Source organism: Myotis myotis, unplaced genomic scaffold (assembly GCF_014108235.1).
Source record: "Myotis myotis isolate mMyoMyo1 unplaced genomic scaffold, mMyoMyo1.p scaffold_m19_p_17, whole genome shotgun sequence".
Lineage (NCBI taxonomy): Eukaryota > Metazoa > Chordata > Mammalia > Chiroptera > Vespertilionidae > Myotis > Myotis myotis.
The window spans coordinates 40,631,845-40,649,577 of NW_023416321.1; the positions used below are offsets into that span (position 1 = coordinate 40,631,845).

Here is a 17,733-nt window from a genome sequence, read left to right on the forward strand (position 1 = left end):
TCCCAGCCATCTCTCCTGCGGTCCCCGGCGGGACACTTCACCGAGGGGCCCGCAGCGGCCCACAGGAGTCGCCTGGTCCTTCTTTTGTGGGACATCGGGGAGCAGAACCGAGGCCTGACGCTGCCCTGCACCTACCGGGACCCCCGCGGGGGTGGAAAACAGCCGCGAGAGCCAGCCCTTCCCTCCCCATCACCTCCGACCCTCACCTCCCGCCTCCCCCTCCCGGCAAGAACCGCCGCCCGGTGCACCGACAGGACAGACGCAGGGCTCGCGCGGGAAGCGTTTTTTGTTTTTTGGTTTTTTTTGTTTTATGCTGTCTGTATTTTCTTAAATAGCCGGGCGCGGGGCGGGGAGAGGCGAGGGGAGGGCGGTCCTAGATGGAGATGCTGTTCTCGATCAGCACGGGGTCCAGGTAGTAGTAGGGGATGGGCAGGCACTTGTTGCGCTGGCGGATGTTGTGCGAGATCTGGGCCAGGCGCTGGCGGAAGGTCTCCATGCTCCGCCGCGGCACGTCCTCCACGAAGTGGATGTCGGAGAAGTAGCCCAGGGGCCGCTGCGGGCAGAGCGGGCGGCTGACTCCACCCCCGCCCCCCCCCGCCCCTCCCCGCGGGAGCCTCTCTCCCGGCCCTTCCTCCCCGACGCGCCCCTCCCGCCGGGCCCACACCCCAGCGGCCAGCCCCTGCTCGGAGTCCGCCGCCCCCTCTTCCCCCGGGGGAGCCCCCGCACCCCCGCCCCCCTCACCCTGTCGTCCGGCTCCCGGCTGAGCGTCCAGAGCACCAGCAGGATGATGCACGTGGTCTTCACGTCGGGCAGCGTGTCCAGGAAGGTCTCCTGGGTGCTCAGCCCCTTGGCCTGCATCGGCGGGTTGCGCATGGAGGACGGGAAGTTGGGCATCCAGGAGGTGAACTCCAGCTGCAGGGGGGCAGAGGCGGGGCCGTGGGTCGGGGCCCCCAGGGTCTCTCGAGGTTAAATGGAGGTTGGGACTGAGGGTACGCCCGAGCCTGGCGGGGGGGGGGGGGGGGGCGGGGGCTGGTGGGCACGGGTACCTGCCCGGTGTTGACAGCGGCGTGCTTGGCGGAGCAGATGAAGATGATGATGGCGACGTAGCGGATCAGTTCGGGGACGGTTCGCAAGCACGTGGGGAAGCCTGGGGGAGACAGAGGCCCCGGCATGGCCACTCCCGCCTGGTCCGGACTGGCCGCGAGAGGGCGCGACCGAGCCCAGCTCAGCCTGTCCTGCCAACATCAAGCTGCCACTCCTGCCCTCATCCCGCCTGGGTGGCCCTCCTGTGGTCACATCCCCATTCCCCCACCCCCACCCCCGTCCACACCACAAGCCTTGGCGAGGGGCCTCAGCTGGCCTTGGCGAGGTCCAGGTCCACTCCGGGCAGCTGCCTGAGATGAGGCCCTCAGATCTCCTCCAACTACCTTAGGGGAGTCTCTGGGCCCAGGTCTCAGCGGGGAGCAGCTTTGGAAGAATCCTGCCCTGACTCCAGTCCTTCATCCACTGCCCGCCACACACAGCTCCGTGAGACACTGCTCGCTCCAGATCGGCTCTCAGTAGCCTGGCTCCTGGCCTTGTACCCAGCCAAGCCTCTCGCTTCTTTCCCCGCCTCCCGCCTGCTTGCCGGGCGACCCCAGGCTCCAAAAGCCCAACACAGTCAACCCAGACCTATGGCCTCCCTCCTAAACCCCACCTCCCTCCACGCCCCCACACCAATGACACACCCTCTCCCCAGTTTTGAAAGCTCTAAACCTGAGCGTCACCCTTGGCCCCTCCCCCGGCCCCCTTCCCACGTATCCCCCACTGCCCAACGCAAACCAGTCACCACGTCCTGTCATTTCTTTCCCAACTCTCTCCGGAATCCTCTGTGTCTCCACAGCCCCCACCCTAGTCAGGCCCCTGCCACCTCCCTCCCGCACACCACAGCAGCTTCCAGCTGTCTCCTACCTGCCCTGCAGCCTGATCTTGTTCTAACGCAACTCTCATCTCGCAAACCCCTCCATGGCGCCCTCTGGCGCTGGGAGTCACTCCAACCCCCTTAACCAGGCTGCCCAACCTGGCCCCTGCTCATGGCTTCAGCCTTAGCCCCACCAGGAGCCTGTCAGGCTCCCACCCTCAGCTCCAGTTGCAGGCACCTGTCAGCAGCTCCCAGAACTCTCCAGCCTCACCTGCCATCGCATAGCTACCCTCCCCATCCGGCAGATCTCAGCTAGCTCTTAGCTCAGATGTTAGATCTCAGCTAGCTCTTAGCTTGCTGCTGCCCACCCCCACTCTCTACCCACCACCCCTCCCCAAGCTGGGATAGGTGCCTCCCCTGGGCTCTTGTCCCCACCAACAAACTGCACCAGCCCTGCTGTCACTGCCTGTTTGCTTGGGCAGACACCCCCACCCCCCCACCCCGCACCCCCAGCCGCCAGACTGTGAACTCCCTGAGGGCGGGGAGAGCAGTTCGCCTGCCTCATTCCCTTTTGCTCCTCAGTAACCAGCACAGTGTTTGTCATAGATGCTTGTTGAGTGGGTGCCCAAGTGGCATGACTTCAAATGCTTTCCCGCCCCTGGAGTCTGCCAGCACCCACCAGCTCCCCAGCTTGTAGCACCCTCTGCCCTTTCCTGTCTGCGCTCATGCCCCGTTTCTCAGAACACTGGGACCCCTCCAGTGTTCTGAGTGGTCATCTCTACAGAGATGACCCGCAGCCCCTGAACTCAGACAGGGACCAGCCATGCTTCCTTCCCCAGCCTCTCTGAGATGATGCTGCTCTAAGGGACGGGGAAGGGCCCCGTCAAAATCCTAGAGCAGCGATTTGGCCTCCTTCAGCCCCCAGTGAGACTGCTCCAGCCCAGCCAGAAGGGCCCACCCCAGCACCCTGGACCCCTGCCGGATGCCCGGGTGCCCGGGCCCATACCTGAGCTCTCACGCCCTAGTAGGCACTCCTTGAATATCTCCTGCACCCAGCACTGCAATTCCGGGTCACCCTCCACAGCTGCGTCACACGGGTAATAGTAGGTGATGATCTCTGTCACATACCTGGCCAGGGAACAGGGCCTTAGTTTGGACCCTCCTCCTGCCCTCCCCAGCTGTGCTGTTCCCACCTCTCCCAGGATGCCCTGGCCCCAGGGCTGCCCTAGGCATGTGGGTGAGCAAGTCCTGTGGGGCAGAGATGGCCAGGGTTGCTTGTCAAGGTCAGAGATGGCACCAGACCCAAGCTCAGGCACTTTAAGGCTCCCCTCCAACACCTCAGGGTGTCTGAGTGCCACCCACTGCCGTCCCCATCTTACCTCTCCAGGGCGTCCCACACTGCCAGGCAGTCATCGCGGTAATAATATCCCGGCAGGTCCTGCACCCCGCGCTCCACAAAGTCATTGGGGGGGTAGCAGCTCTCATAGGTCATCTCTGACAGATACCGGGCCATCAACTCAGCAATGCCCTTCAGGCCCAGGGACGTGGCCTATCAGGGAGGAGCGAACGCTGGAGCCAGCGGGTTCCTTGCAAGTCCTCCCCAGTGACGCTCACATCCAGCTCACACGCGGTTGATGATGATCCTGCAGCCCCCGCCCAGCCTGCTCCACCCGGAATCCTCGCCCTCCAGCCAGCACACCAGCCCCTGCCTCTGCCTTTGCAGACGCAGCACCCACTTTAACCCGTCCCCTCTCTCCGTGCTCCCTCACGAGCTAAAGGCAAGTGGGAAGCCCTGCTGTTAGGTGACCTGCGAGGCCAGAAGGAAAGGGAGTATGTTGCTGGTGTTGGGGGCAGTCTCACCCTGGCAGTGAGCCCCCCCTCATTGAGGAGGATGGCCCGTCCAATGCTGTTGATCTGGATGGTGTATCGGGTGTGGGGGACCAGGAGCTGTGAGAGAGCAAAGACAATGAGAGAACTGACGCTATCCCCCAGAGCACCGTGCACCCCCAGTTCTGCAACATCAGACCGGCTCGCTTGTGGGTCCCCAGCGGCCTCCCCTAGTCTCACTGGAGTCCCTCTGACTGCTGAGCAGGCCCGGCGGCTCTCTGAGGCCAGGCGAGGGCAGGGATGCTTCAGCGAGGCCCTTCACCCAAGCCCGTACCTTGTAGAGGGGGTGGCACATGGGCAGCTGCCTCAGCACGGCCAGGCAGAAGGCCTCGCCGATGAGGTGGGACCCCAGCAGGTGGGCGATGGCCTCGTGGTAGTAGAACTCAGCGTTGCGCACCCACGTCTTGGCCAGCAGCCAGTCCCACTCAGAGTCGTTGGGCAGGAAGATGGGGCAATTGGGCCCAGGGGTCTGGCTGAGCTGGGAGTGGGGAAGGAGGGAGTTAGGGGAGGGCAGAGACCTAGACACACAAGGACCCTCAGGAGGGAGACCAAGGGGAGTCTGAGGACGTAAAAACTCCGCCCTTACACCCCAGTCTCTGTTCCCCGGAGCACAGCGAGGCCTTTCCTCCCTCCTAACATCTGCTCTTGCTGTTCCCGCTGCCCGTGGTACCTTCCGCTGTCCCTTTCTCTACTGGCTGCTCCTATGATTCTTCATGAGCCAGCTCACAAGCCACCTCCTCTGAGAAGCCTTCCCTGTCTCCGCCCCACGGCCGCCACATGCAGCTGCGCAGGTTTGCACTGCACAGGGACACCCAGCCCCCTGAGGGGAGGGCACTGCCATCTAGCCTAAACTGCTTCACTAACCAGCCACGGCACCAGGACCTGACTTTTCTTATTCGGACGGGAGTCTAGTGGAGACCCCGGGAAGGAAGCACCTCTGTCCCATTTTCTGCCAGACCCAGACTCTCCAGGCAGCTGCTAAGTGCGATTAGCTCCGCATTTCCGTGCTTATACACACAGCACGCAGACTGCACACAGGTGCACCCACAGGAACCGCGTGCATGCATGGGCGGCAGGCACACAGGTGTGCACACGCAGGCTAACACAGAGACTCCGCCACAGGGCCGCACACCAGGCTCTGCGCTAGCTGCACACCCAGATAGGCATATACATAAACAGGTATATTCTCAGATGCACACAAACGAACATACACTCACAGGGACACACATGCTAACACAAAGAGCTGCGCACACACACAGAGGCTGGCCTGCTCACCGCGCGTTCACAAAGGGGCTACAAGCACACACACAGGCCCACACACTCACATAGCTCACACACACATTTATGCACACAGCTGCGCAGCGGCGCCCACACTGCGGCAGGGCCTGCACCCCGGCACCTGGATGGCGATGGGCATCAAGTTCCCTTCCGAGTTCAAGTGCAGCAGGCAGAGGGGGGCGCACTGGTGCTGCTTCTGGCCGTTGAGCTCCACGGTGGGGATGCCCTCCAGGATCCTGTAGTCGGCCAGGTAAATGTTCCCCTTCTGGAAGGGAGCGCCATGGGCGGGCAGGTCGCAGCAACACGGGGCACCCATGCCCACACCTTGGGTACCGAGTGCTCTTGCCCCCCTCTTGGCCAGGGACCAAGGGGGAGTGATGGTGACCGCGGGGCAGAGCTGAGGGGGTGGGAACTCCGCAGGCAGCAGAGGCGGGGGGAGAGGGGATGCCCAGGATCGAGCAAAGCCAGAGGCTGTGAGCGTCTCCGCCGGACCAGGCCTCACCTCCAGCTCCGCTTGCAGGCACGTTCCTTCGCCCAGGAACGGGGCCACCATGTCGTCTGTGACGGGGAACTTGTCTGGAATCCGCGTGCAGCGGCGGATCACGCTGGGGTTGATGCCGTTGAGGTACTGGTACCCAAAGAAGCTGTCCTCTGCCCAGTGCTCGGCTACGTATTCTGGGAGGATGGTGCGGAGCGTCACGGCGATGCCCGGTCCCCATCAGGGACAGAGAGGCATGGGGCCACGGCCCGGGACCGAGGAAGGCTATGGACACCCCAGAGGAAAATGAAACCCCCAGCCTCCCCTGAGGGGCCTAGGGCGACGTTTCCCAACATGCCGCCAGAGGGCGCGCTCACCCAGCTCGCCACTCCTGCCTCAGGTTCGCCCGCTCCTCCCACCCAGCTTCCCCGACGTGAGGGTCCTGCCTCCTGGACTGTCCTTCCGCCAGAGATCGCTGGGCTCCCCGAGTCCCATTCGGATGCCCCACCCCCTACCGGAGATGGTAGTCTTGTAGGCAGGGAAAACTTTCTTAATGTCCTTCAGTCTCTTCCACGACCGTTTGCAGTCCACGAAGCCTCGGAGTTTGAACCTCAGCGCCCTTAGGAGATGGGGGGGGGGGGCTGTCAGAGAGGCTGCCAGGCGCCCGTCTGCCCCCCCCCGCCCCAGGTCTCTGAGTCTCCAATTCTCTGCTCTCTCTCTGGGTCTCAGGGTCCCCGGGCCCATAGCTCAAGGTCTTTCTAGGCCTCCGTCTCTGAGTGTCACCTCTCAGGCTCCCTGGCCTTTCTGATCAGCTCCATCTACCTTCCTGGCCATTCTAACCTCCGGGGCTGTGGTGGAGGTGGGCATGGAGCAGAGGGAGCCCTCCACCCCCTCTCACTCACACACACTCACATGGGCCCCAGGCGAAAAAAGAAGGAGGCTGTCTTGATGAAGGAGTAGCGCAGATTTAAGTCCAGGAACCTGGTGGCCTTGAAGTTGATGAGAATCGGGAAGCCGGGGATATAGCCATTCCACCTGCAGGAAGGAACGGAGGTCTGAGGCGGGACACCCGGGGTCCGGGGCTGGAGGAAGGGGCAGAGCCCAGAGGCCCACCCAGGGCAGCCTCAGGTCCTTACTCAGGCCGGTTGGGGTTTCTCCGGGCAGGAGGGCGGTAACTGGGGATGTGCACGTAGTTGGGCAGGCCGGGCACGAAGACCCTCCAGCTGCAAAGAGAAGCTGAAATCGTGAGCCCGATGCCCATGCACCAGAGGGCAAAGCCATCCCTGGCCCCGCGGCCTCCCGCAGCCCTTGCCATCCTCCCCGCACCGGTAGAAGTCCTGCTTGGCTCTGATCTCCTCCCTGCGGTGCTCCAGAAGGATTGGGAGGCAGTCGTCTGCTGTTGTCTTTCCTGTAGGGAGAGCAAAGAGGTGGGGGGGGGGGCCTCAAGGTCAGCCCTGATATCTGCCCACCCCCACCCATTTCAGGGATCAGAATTCAGCTTCTGCCTCCCAGGTTGGCTCTGGGGTCCCATCATGATCAAGGATGGGAGAGGGAGGGTGTTTCTCCTCCCAAAAACTGAGATAAAAGGACCAGGAACCACTTGGGCCAGTGTGGCCAGTTGGTTAGAGCATCATCCCCTATACTGAAAGGTTGTGGGTTTGATTCACGGCCCAATTGGGTACATAAGGGCTGTTTCACTATCTCTCTCTCCCTTCCCTTTTGGGTAAGGATATTTTTTTAAGGATCAGGAGCCCGAGCTGGTTTGGTTCAGTGGATAGAATGTCAGCCTGTGGGCTGAGGGGTCCCAGGTTCGATTCCAGCCAAGGGCACGTGCCTGGGTTGCAGGCTCCATCCACAGTAGGGGGTGTGCAGGAGGCAGCCAATCAATGATATTCTCTCATCATTGATGTTTCTATCTCTCTCTCCCTCTCCCTTCCTCTCTGAAATACATTTTAAAAATACATTTTTTTTAAAAAAAGGATCAGGGATCACCCTCCCCCTTGCTTCACCCCCTCCAGCTGGGCCCTGCTGCTACAGGGATGGCCCTCTTTCAGACCCACTGAAGTCTTAATAACAGTGACTTAGCACTTACTAAGTACAGGGCACCTTCTAAACACTTTCTTTATATTAATACTTTGATCTGCACAAGCACAACCTTACAAGGCAGGTGAGTACGGTTAGAGGCTCATGGCCTCTTCTCCACAATTCCAAAACCCAACAGGCTATACAAATTGGGTTGGTTTGGTTTTCCACCATTTAAGTGCAAATTCCTTGGTTGGAAAAAATCTGCTCAAAATTTACCTGAGACCATAAACAGCCTTATTCAACTCACTTGGTGTAACTTCATAGTTTTTGCCACAGAAATATTGGTATATTTGATTAGAGAGTTCCCTGGTGAATATATCATATAACATATGGGGTGTGTGTGTGTGTGTGTGTGTGTACACACACACATACATACATATATATGGAGATATAGAGATAAAGATATGTGTGCATCACATTTCTATATCTCTTCTAAATAAAATCTCCATTTTAAAACATGTCTGGCCCCCACAGTTTCAGCTAAGGGACAATATTGCCATGCTCATTTCACAAGGAAAAAACACTCAATATTACACAGCGAGAAAACAGTGAGCTGGGATTTGAACCAAGGCAGTCTCCTTCTGATCACTAACCCACTATCCGCTAACAACCAATAGTTGTTAAGCCTTTTCAAAATTCCTTTTAGAGATTGTCTCATTGGATTCTCACATCAACCCTATGAAGTTAGTTCTGCTGTTAGCTCCATTTCACAGGCGAGTTCACTGAGGCTTAGCAGAATTGAGAAGAATACCCAGACGTCCAGCTGAGTATCCAGGCGAAGCTGAGATCCAAATCCGGGCCGAGCTTTCTACAGCATCCTGGCTGGAAGCCACAGCCTGGCAAGAGCCTATCCCTGCAGCCCCATCACTTTCCTTCAAGGTTCTCTTCGTTAGCTGCTCCCTCCTCCCTCTTCCTCAGCGTCTGCTGTATTCTGGGAGCACGGCACCCCCTGGAGTTGTGTAACACAGAGCCCTAGCTCAGCCTCGTCCCAGAGTGGGAACCTCACTCCTTCAAGGCCCCAGCAGGTGACTCAAGCCTCCCTGCCCTGGTGTGTTTGACAGCTGCCCCACCCAACCCCATTCCTACACCCTGCCACCCAGTGTCACCCTGCCTGTCCCCGGCTTCCATGCCACTCAGCCTTATCACTGTGGGGAAATGCTTCGAATCTCCCATAAAACCCTCCCTTTGGCTTCCCCATCCTCCCCCAAACCTGCTTCCCCCGGCCCCTGCCTCTCCTTTCCCCAGCTCAGGCACGGTCCCCGCCTCCCCGGAAGAGGTTCTCGCCACAGGGCAATGGATGAAATGGGATGGTCAGCTGCAGGGCTGATAGAGCTCCAAGCTGCAGGCCCCCTCCTCTGTGTCCTCCCCTCTGACCCAGCTTGAGGGCAGCCAGCAGAAGCTCAGTGGGGAGTCAGGGGGACAGAAGAGGACAGAGGACAAGCCTGCAGTCCCATGTAGCAGCCACATGTTAGGAAGCTGGCCCGAGGGTAGACAAGGGCTCTGGCAGGGGTGGACGTGAGGAGCGCAGGCCCTCGGGTCCTGTCCTTCTTCCCTGGGGCAACCAAGCTGCTGGGGAAGGAGCTGGGCCACCACGGGAAACCCAGCAGTCTGTATGAGGCTGAGCGGAGTTGAGATGTATGCCCAGACGTATGCCCTGTTGGAGCCGGAGGGAGCCTCACGGGATTAAGAGGACCTTTGGGAGTAGCCGTGAGGCCTGTTAGAGAAATCAGGTGTCTTGTTGGGGCAGGAAGGAGTCCTTTGGAGCAACAGAACTTCCCGTCAGTCTAAAAAAATGCTCTTTAAGAAACCCAGGGCATGATGGTAAGGCACAAGGCCTCCTGCTATGGCGCCACGGAGAACTTGAACTGGCAGCCTCCGTAATGAAACGAGGCAGCCGTCGGAGTACCGGGGCTTCTGACCAGAGTAACAAGGCATCCGGTTGTAGGAACAGAACCTGCTGGATCACAGGGAGTCTTTTCGGATTAACACGACGTGCTATTTGGGATCAATAGGGCATCCGACCAGAATCCTGAGGCCTGTAGCCAGAGTAGCAGGGGGTCTTTTTAGAGTGGCTGGGCAGCCACGAGAGGGGAGGGGAGGGGAGGGAAGGGGAGGACAGCAGAGGCAGCAGAGAGCAGGCTTGTCTTCAGCGGGAACCTTCGAGCCTGAGGTCCTGGGGGTAGCCTCACGCCTCATTCACCTCTGTTCCTCAGGGTGTAGCCCGCGCTGGGCCCAGCACAGCAGCGATGACTAAGAGGAATACGTAACAGGGGCAGGAGTTCCCAGGAGTCCCCGTGGGGCCGGCACCTGGCTAGCGTGTACAGTGGCCATGCTGGAGCGGCCTAGCTAGAGCAAGGGGCCTCAGGGCACGGGCTGGGCTGGTGAGAGCTTGCCTGTAGCCTCCCGCAGAGCCAGGGTCTCGTAGCCATCCATCCACTGGTAGGCGGGGAAGTGGTAGATGCGGCCGTTGGGTGCACAGATCTGCACGTAGTTGCAGTACCAGGGGTTCTTAGGGAAGAAGGAGTATCGCTCCTTGTGCAGGCGGATGATGATGAGCTCCCCCAGGTCCTGCTGGCACTGCACAGTGTACTCATCCACCTGGCAGGGCACAGGGCCAGCTGAGCACGCAGGCCTCAGCCCTGGCTGCTCGGGTGTCCCACTGGTCTGGCTCCTCACCCAGGCCTGGCGCATGCAGCTCACCTTCCTGAACTGGGGTGACCTGATCTTGGGCTCTCTTCCCACCCCTCCAGCCTGACTGTCCCCTGCTGGGCCCACCCACCCTCCCTTTCTCCACTCCCAGTTCCTGAGGTCCCATCCTCTCACCCACCTCCCCAGTCATCGGAGGCTGCAGGAGCCGTGCAGACCTCCGGGGCTGTTGTATAAAGGGACCGGGGCCCCCAAGACCCTTACAGTCTTAGAGTGGGCAGAAGTGGCCAGCCCCCTTTCCTCCCACTGAACAATGAAGATGTGGAAATTCAAAAGAGGCCACACAGACAGTGACCTATTAAGGTCACATAGCAGCAAGTTCCTGAACCAGACTCCTAATCAGGGCTGAGGGCTGAGGGCTGAGGGCCCAGCACGCGGTGCCTTCCGCCATGGAGAGGTCAGGCCCCAACAGAGAGGCTGCTCTGATGTCACCTGAAGTCGCAGGGACTCCCATGTGAATTTAAGCTGGTTCTGATGCACCTTAACTTAGGAAGAGTGAGTAAGACTAGAAGAAGGAGGAATGAGGGAGAGGGCAAGAGAGGAAGTGGGAAAGGATGAGGGAAGGAGTGGAAAAGGGAGGAGAGAGAAGGAGAGATAAAGGGAGTAGGAGAGGGCTGAGAGATGAGGGATGTGGGGTGAGTGATGCGAGAGGAGGAGGAGAGAAGGAAGAGGTAAGGAAGGGGAGGGAAAGAGATGAGGAATGACCAAAAAGGGAGGAGAGGTGAAGACCAGGGAGGAAGGATGGCCCAAAGACCAGGGGAGGCTGGGAGTCAGGTCTGTGGTGAGGGGCACCCAGAGTCACCCTGGCAGCCCCACTGCTTTCAGACCTGTCCCAGGCCTCCCCAACCTCTGCTGGCCAAGCTGTCTCCCTCCGCTGCACCCCCGCTTCCCTCCTTATGCTCCCCAGTCACACATACATATACACACACCACATATACATACACACACTCACACATACACATATACCAAAAGCAGACTCACACATGTACCACACACACTCACACACATACATACATACATACATATCCCACAACACAAATACCTGCACACACTCACATATAGACCAAACACACACACATACATACACACACCAAACACGCATATATACACACATCACACATCTACATATACCACAAATACCTACACACCACACACACTGACATACATATACACACGCACCACACACAATCACATACACACATCACATTCACACATACACACACCACACTCACATATACATCATACATACACTCACACGTACACACGCACACACACACCACTCACATATACATCATACATACATTCACACGTACACACACACACACACACACACCACTCACATATACATCATACATACACTCGTACACACACACACACACACACACACACACACACTTACCGCCCCGGTTGCAAAGTCTCTCCCAAAATGGTTCAGCCGCTGCTTATGGCTCTCCCCTTCGGTCCCCACAATGGTCAGTGAGATGGAGTCCATTGTCCCTGACAAGAAGTCGTCACCAGTGGCCACCTTGACTTTGTAGGTGGCCATGGCTGCTCTTCAGGGGGCAGGAGGGGGAGCTGAATCCCCAACACTGTGGAGAGCTGCAGGGGAAGCCAGACACAGAGAGGAGTGGACAGGCCAGCCTCCCGAGGTGGCCAGGCGAGGCGAGGAGGACCGGCCCCCCGCAGCCCAGATCCTGGAGAAGCTGCTGCCCTCGGCGGCAGGATGAGAGCCAGGAAGGCTGGGTGAGGCCGTGCTCCTGGCTGTTGAGCAGGTGTCTGGGCTGCAAGCCCTCTGGGAGCTGGCGGGGAGGCAGGGCGCCGGGCCTGCCTCTGAGAGGGCGGGTGGAAGATGCCTTAGATGAAGAAGACTCCTGGGTGGGGGAGCCAGTCCAGCCTGAGCCAGGGCCCCAGGGAAGTTGGGGGAGGGGCCTGGGCGGGCCTCCAGATCTTTATCGTCCTAATAAGCTCCTTCCTTCAGCCCGCCCCTGGGCTGCAGAGCTGGGCACCCTGCTGAGCAGAGCCATGGCCAGTCAGTTACCTGCGTTGGTTCTGGGGCCCCCAGTGGGTGGGGGTTAGGGGAAAGGGTGCAGCTGGCCTGCTTCCTGGCCATTCCTCTCTGGGAAATGAGACAGGCAGTGGCCTCAGCCGGAAGCTGGCCCGTCCTGCCAGGGCCCAGAGCCACCAAAGGAAGGCGTTGGGTGATGAGGCTGGAGCTCAGGGACCCTAGAGAGGCTCCAGGGAGAGATGATCAGGGATGGGAGAGGAGGGGATTTGTTGCTTCCTGCTGAGCCAGGGTCAGCTGAGGAGGGATGAGGGTTGACTACAAAAATAGAAGACGGTTACATTTGGGACGCAAGTACTAAGCTAAAGAATAAATATGTAGCCCTAACCGGTTTGGCTCAGTGGATAGAGCGTCGGCCTGCAGACTTTAGGGTCCCAGGTTCGACTCCGGTCAAGGGCATGTACCTTGGTTGCTGGTACATCCCCAGTAGGGGGTGTGCAGGAGGCAGCTCATCGATGTTTCTAACTCTCCATCCCTCTCCCTTCCTCTCTGTAAAAAAATCAATAAAATATATATTTAAAAAAATAAATATGTAATTTGTAGTATAATCATAACAGAACTCTACCCAGCAATTAAAAATAAGAAGGAACTATGACATGAATTAATCTTATAACAATGATCTTGCACAAAAGAAGCCAGACATAAAAGAGTACACGCTCTATCATTCCATTATATGAGGTCCAAGGACAGGCAAAACCAAGTGATTCTTAAAAATGTCAGACCAGTGAGTAGCTCTGGCCTGGGAGAGCCATGTAAGGAGCTAGAAATGTTCTATGTCTTGATCTGGGTGACATATATGACACTATAAACACTTTATTCTATCTGTGTTATCCCTCAATTTTATAAAGTACTCACTCCACCTCCCACCTACCCCCAAAATAGGAACAGAAAGAATGAAGTTAGAAAGAGGGTTGGAATCAGGGATGGGTTCCAGTGGAATTGGGTTTGTCGGGAACCCGGTCATTCATTCCTCCATGCCTTCATTCATTCGGGAGATGTTTAAAGGGTACACACCGTGTTCCAGGGACTTTTCTAGGCGCCGCAGATACAAAGAAGAAATAAAATACACACAGGGCTTCCTGAAGCTGTAGAGAAGGACAAGAAGCAGTGAGCAATTTCTTTGCCGTAGGCTTAGCCAGCAGGTGCTCTGAAGAAAATAAGTCTGGAGTGGAAAGGGAGCCACGAGGACTGGGGTGGGATAGGCCCAAATTTAGGAAGGTGTTGGGACTAAGATTCTATGCTCCCCACATACACATAAGAACACATGAAGGAAGTGAGAGGCCCCGAGTTATACTCTCAACAGCCAGCATTTGAGACCCAGGGAGAGTGAGAAGAGTCACATTCCCATCCCCCTTTTCGGGCCTGCCCTCTCCCCTTCTGCCTCGCAGGGCAGCTCCTGCCAACCAGGAAGCACCAACCAGGTTTCCACCCTAGTGGCACCTTCTGAAACCATCGAGGGAAGGTCAAACGGTGCCCAGCCCACGTTAGGGCCCCAGGGAGCTGGGATTCTGAGATGGAGAGAAGGTTCTGGTAGGTTCAGGTTGAGCTTAGAGATAGGGGTGTGGTTGGAGTTAGGGAGTGAAATGACCTTTTTAATACCCAAATCTGCTCATGCCACCCCCATCCCTCCAACCCCAGATCAGGCCTGGCAGTGGCTCCTTCTTGCCTTTGAAATGAGGACATCGTCCCTTCACAGGACCCCCCGGCCTCCTTCAGGCAGCTCGTCCTCCACCACAGCCCCTGTGCCCTCTTCTATGTGGGACCAGGTGCCTTTCATTCCTCAGCTGCAGAAGATCTGTGCCTGGCACTGTGTCAGAGCCTAAGAATACAACGTACCCAAGGCAAGTCCCTGCCCTTTCTCCTGGAGCTTACATTCTGGTGTAGGAACAGACAATTTTACCTTATAATTAAGTAAGTTAAATACTCTGTTAAATAGTGATAAGTGCCAAAGAGAAAAAACAAAGCAGAGAAGGATAATATAAAGTACTAGAGGCCCAATGCATGAAATTCATGCAAGAGTAGGCCTTCCTTCCCACAGCTGCCGGCATCGGCTTCCCTCACAGCCCCGGCTCCGTCCGGAAGGTCGTCCGGAAAGATGTCTGGAAGGACATCTGGCATAATTAGCATATTACCCTTTTATTATTATAGATAAGGGAGCAAATTTTAGACATAGAGTGGCCGAGGAAGAGCTCTTTGAGAAGGGACTTTTGAGTAACCAGGGGTGGGCAAACTTTTTGACTCGAGGGCCACAATGGGTTCTTAAACTGGACTGGAGGGCCGGAACAAAAGCATGGATGGAGTGTTTGTGTGAACTAATATAAATTCAAAGTAAACATCATTACATAAAAGGGTACGGTCTTTTTTTTGCCGAAACCGGTTTGGCTCAGTGGATGGAGCGTCGGCTTTCGGACTGAAGGGTCCCAGGTTCGATTCCGGTCAAGGGCATGTACCTGGGTTGAGGTCACATCCCCAGTGGGAGATGTGCAGGAGGCAGCTGATCAATGTTTCTCTCTCATCGATGTTTCTAACTCTCTATCTCTCTCCCTTCCTCTCTGTAAAAAATCAATAAAATATATTTAAAAATAAATAAATAAATAAAAGGGTACGGTCTTTTTTTTCAATAGTTTTATTCATTTCAAACTGGCCGGATCCAGCCCGCGGGCCGTAGTTTGCCCACGGCTGGAGTAAACACATGAAGGAAGTGAGGTCAGTCCCTTCCAACCACGGGGCCCTTGCACTCTAACTCTTGGACCTGATTAATGTGATTAATGTTTCCTCTTCTCATCTTAGCTTGACAATTGCTTCATCAAGGAAGGCCAAATTTAACTAGTAATGGCTCTCCTAGCGTGATAGTTAACTTTTATTAAATTATTTTATTTTAATGTTTTATTGATTTCAGGGAGGAAAGGAGAGGGAGAGAGATAGGACCATCAATGATGAGAGAGAATCATGGATTGGTTGCCACCTGCATGCCCCCCACTGGGGATCGAGCCCATCAGGAATCACACCTCACACCGTGACTTCCTGGTTCAGAGGTCAATGCTCGACCGCTAAGCACGTCCAGCTGGGAGGTAGTTAACATTTTTTTTTTATTAATGTCTGACTTCCCCAAAAGATTAAACTGTCATTTGCTTTGCTTTTCTCCCCAACTCCAGGCACAGTACCTGGTACCTTGGAAACTCTTGAAACAGAATTCCTTTTTTTTATTATTAATCCTCACCAGAGAATATTTTCCATTGATATTTAGAGAGAGTGAAAGAGAGGAAGGAGAAAGAGAGAAAGAGAGAACATCAATGTGAGTCATTTTGATTGGTTGCCTGAACCCTGACAGGGGCCAGGGGTAGAACCTGCAACCTAGCTGTGTGCCCTTGACCAGGAATCAAACCTGTGACCCTTCAGTGTGTGGGGCTGACATTCTAACCACTGAGAACACTGGCCAGGGCGAAACAATTCTCAGTGGTTGGATGGATTAGTGATAAGAACAAGGTCAAGGTTAGGAACTGCATCAGCAATAGAGTTGGAATTAGGGTGAAGATTCAGAGAACTGAGGTAGATTGGGGTAATGGTGAGGTGAGGGGCAGGGGGAGGTGTGTGTGGGGAATGGGTTAAGGAGATGGAGACAGGATGGGGGAGAAGGCTGAAGATGAAGGTCATGCCCCCGCCCTGGGTGACTGGCAGGGCTGTCTCATCCACCTGGCACCATCTTGTCCCCACGGAGAATAGGAGCTGTCAGGCAGGTCAGGCCCGCCCTCTCAGCTACCCCATGACTCTTGAGGAATGCTAGAAGCCTGATGATGCAAATTTGCATCTTAAGATGCAAATTCCTTGCAACCTCTCCCAGCCTCCTTCCTTCTAGCCACTCCTCTCCCCTGGAGACTGTGTCCCCAGGGGGCTGCTAAGGCTTGGTGAGGAGCAGGGTGGGGTGGAGTGGTAATTGAGGCTCGGGGACTTGGGAAACTGCACCTCAGGTTCCTCTGGGGCACAGGGGTGAGAGGCCCAGCCTGACTCTCTGACCCGGTGGAAAAATCACTCAGTGGGGGGTGGGGAGGAAGCAGGGGCACACAGGTGACGGGAAGGTAGGGTAGGAGGGGACCTTGGCGAATGGGGAAGGGAGCCGTGGGTGTAGAAGAGTTTGGTAGGGTTCTACCTCCATCCCCCGAAGGCTGCCTCCTCAAGGCATAACCCACTCTCAGTAGGTCTCCCCTCAGCCACTCGCTCTCTCCCAACAAAGCAGGAGTGGTGGCGGCTGAAGTCTGGAGTGGGGCTTAGGGTCCTGAGGGAAACAGAGATGGAAGTGGGGATGGTGGGGATGGGAATGCAGCTGGGGACATGGACGGGATTAGGCATGAGGATGTCACTGGGGCACTCCCCAGTTACGACCAAGACGTGGACGCATGACTCTGGGTAGGTGCTCATTGGGCTGAAGAACTGGTTCTCCTGGACCGGGGTGGACCCGGAGAGCAGGAGAGGCCTCTGGGAAGGATGTAAGCTTGCACGGCTGGGTAACAGTGGGCCGCCCACACAGGAAGCCCAGTCTTCACTGCTGGGGCGCCCCCCTCCTCATCTTGCCTCACCTCTAGTCCTGCAAGTCAGGGAGCAACACTTAGGTCCCCACACGCCTAGGACACAGAGACAAAAATCAAATTGGGTCGCTTCTCCGCTTAAAACTCACCAGAGCTTAGAATGGTGTTGCCCTTAGAATCAAGACCAAGGACAATGCATGACCCAGCTTCTGTCCATCCTTCAGCCACCTTATGCCAGCCCCTCTGGCGTTCTCCTCACTCCACAAACACATGCCCTTCAGGGACCCAGCTCTTGACATGTCCCTGGTCTGTGACACCTTTTCCCCAAGCTGTCCAAGTGTTCTGTTCTTCTCATCCGGATCTCAACTCAACGGCCACTCCTCAGAGAGGCCTTCCCTGACCACCAGACCTAATGTTTCCCCCCACTCACCACCACCCGTCAGGCTCACACCCCACCTGGTTTTATCTCCCGACTACACTACAACCATCTGAAAGAATTGATTTGCTTGTGTGATTATCTATGTGTTTGCTGTCTGTTTCCCTGTAAGCCAGTAGAGGTAGGATGGTACCAGGGGAGTTGACAGCTGCTTCTCCAGTGTCTCAAACAGTGTCTAGGGAGACGTGAGCCATGAGGCAAGTAGATCCTAGGATGTCAATGCTGGAGGGACTTTCCAAGTTTTCTTGTCCCTCCCATCCATCTGACATATTTGGGCCACTGAGGCTGAAGGGCTTGCTCAAGGCCAGCCGGGAAAAGAGGGCTGGTATGCTTCTCGCTATCACCTTCCAGGCTGATCAAAAGCACAGAAGGGTCCAG

General features: G+C 56.7%; 1 protein-coding gene across 2 annotated transcripts; it reads right to left on the reverse strand.

Moving 5' to 3' along the window:
- Nucleotides 1–282: 282 nt before the first annotated feature.
- On the reverse strand, nt 283–12,187 carry ALOX12B (arachidonate 12-lipoxygenase, 12R type). Of its 2 annotated transcripts, XM_036341513.1 has the most exons (15): nt 11,734–12,187; nt 10,022–10,226; nt 6,870–6,951; nt 6,680–6,766; nt 6,456–6,578; nt 6,059–6,162; nt 5,568–5,740; nt 5,187–5,330; nt 4,062–4,265; nt 3,761–3,847; nt 3,280–3,449; nt 2,907–3,028; nt 1,047–1,147; nt 742–912; nt 283–553 (listed from the first exon to the last, which is right to left on the reverse strand). In XM_036341513.1, the coding sequence occupies exons 1-15, from the start codon at nt 11,878–11,880 to the stop codon at nt 374–376; spliced, it is 2,100 nt and encodes a 699-aa protein (XP_036197406.1). In that variant the 5' UTR covers nt 11,881–12,187; the 3' UTR covers nt 283–373. The 2 variants fall into 2 exon arrangements, with proteins under 2 accessions (XP_036197406.1, XP_036197407.1); XM_036341514.1 differs by lacking the exon at nt 2,907–3,028.
- Between the last annotated feature and the right edge of the window lie 5,546 nt (nt 12,188–17,733).

Excerpts from the sequence above, each read along its gene's own strand:
- ALOX12B (XM_036341513.1), bottom strand. The coding sequence starts at position 11,880 with ATGGCCACCTACAAAGTCAAGGTGGCCACTGGTGACGACTTCTTGTCA. Across the intron at positions 6,767-6,869 it reads GCCAAGCAGGACTTCTACCG|CTGGAGGGTCTTCGTGCCCG; the intron begins GTGCGGGGAGGA and ends TTCTCTTTGCAG. Across the intron at positions 554-741 it reads GCCGGGAGCCGGACGACAGG|CGGCCCCTGGGCTACTTCTC; the intron begins GTGAGGGGGGCG and ends CTCTGCCCGCAG.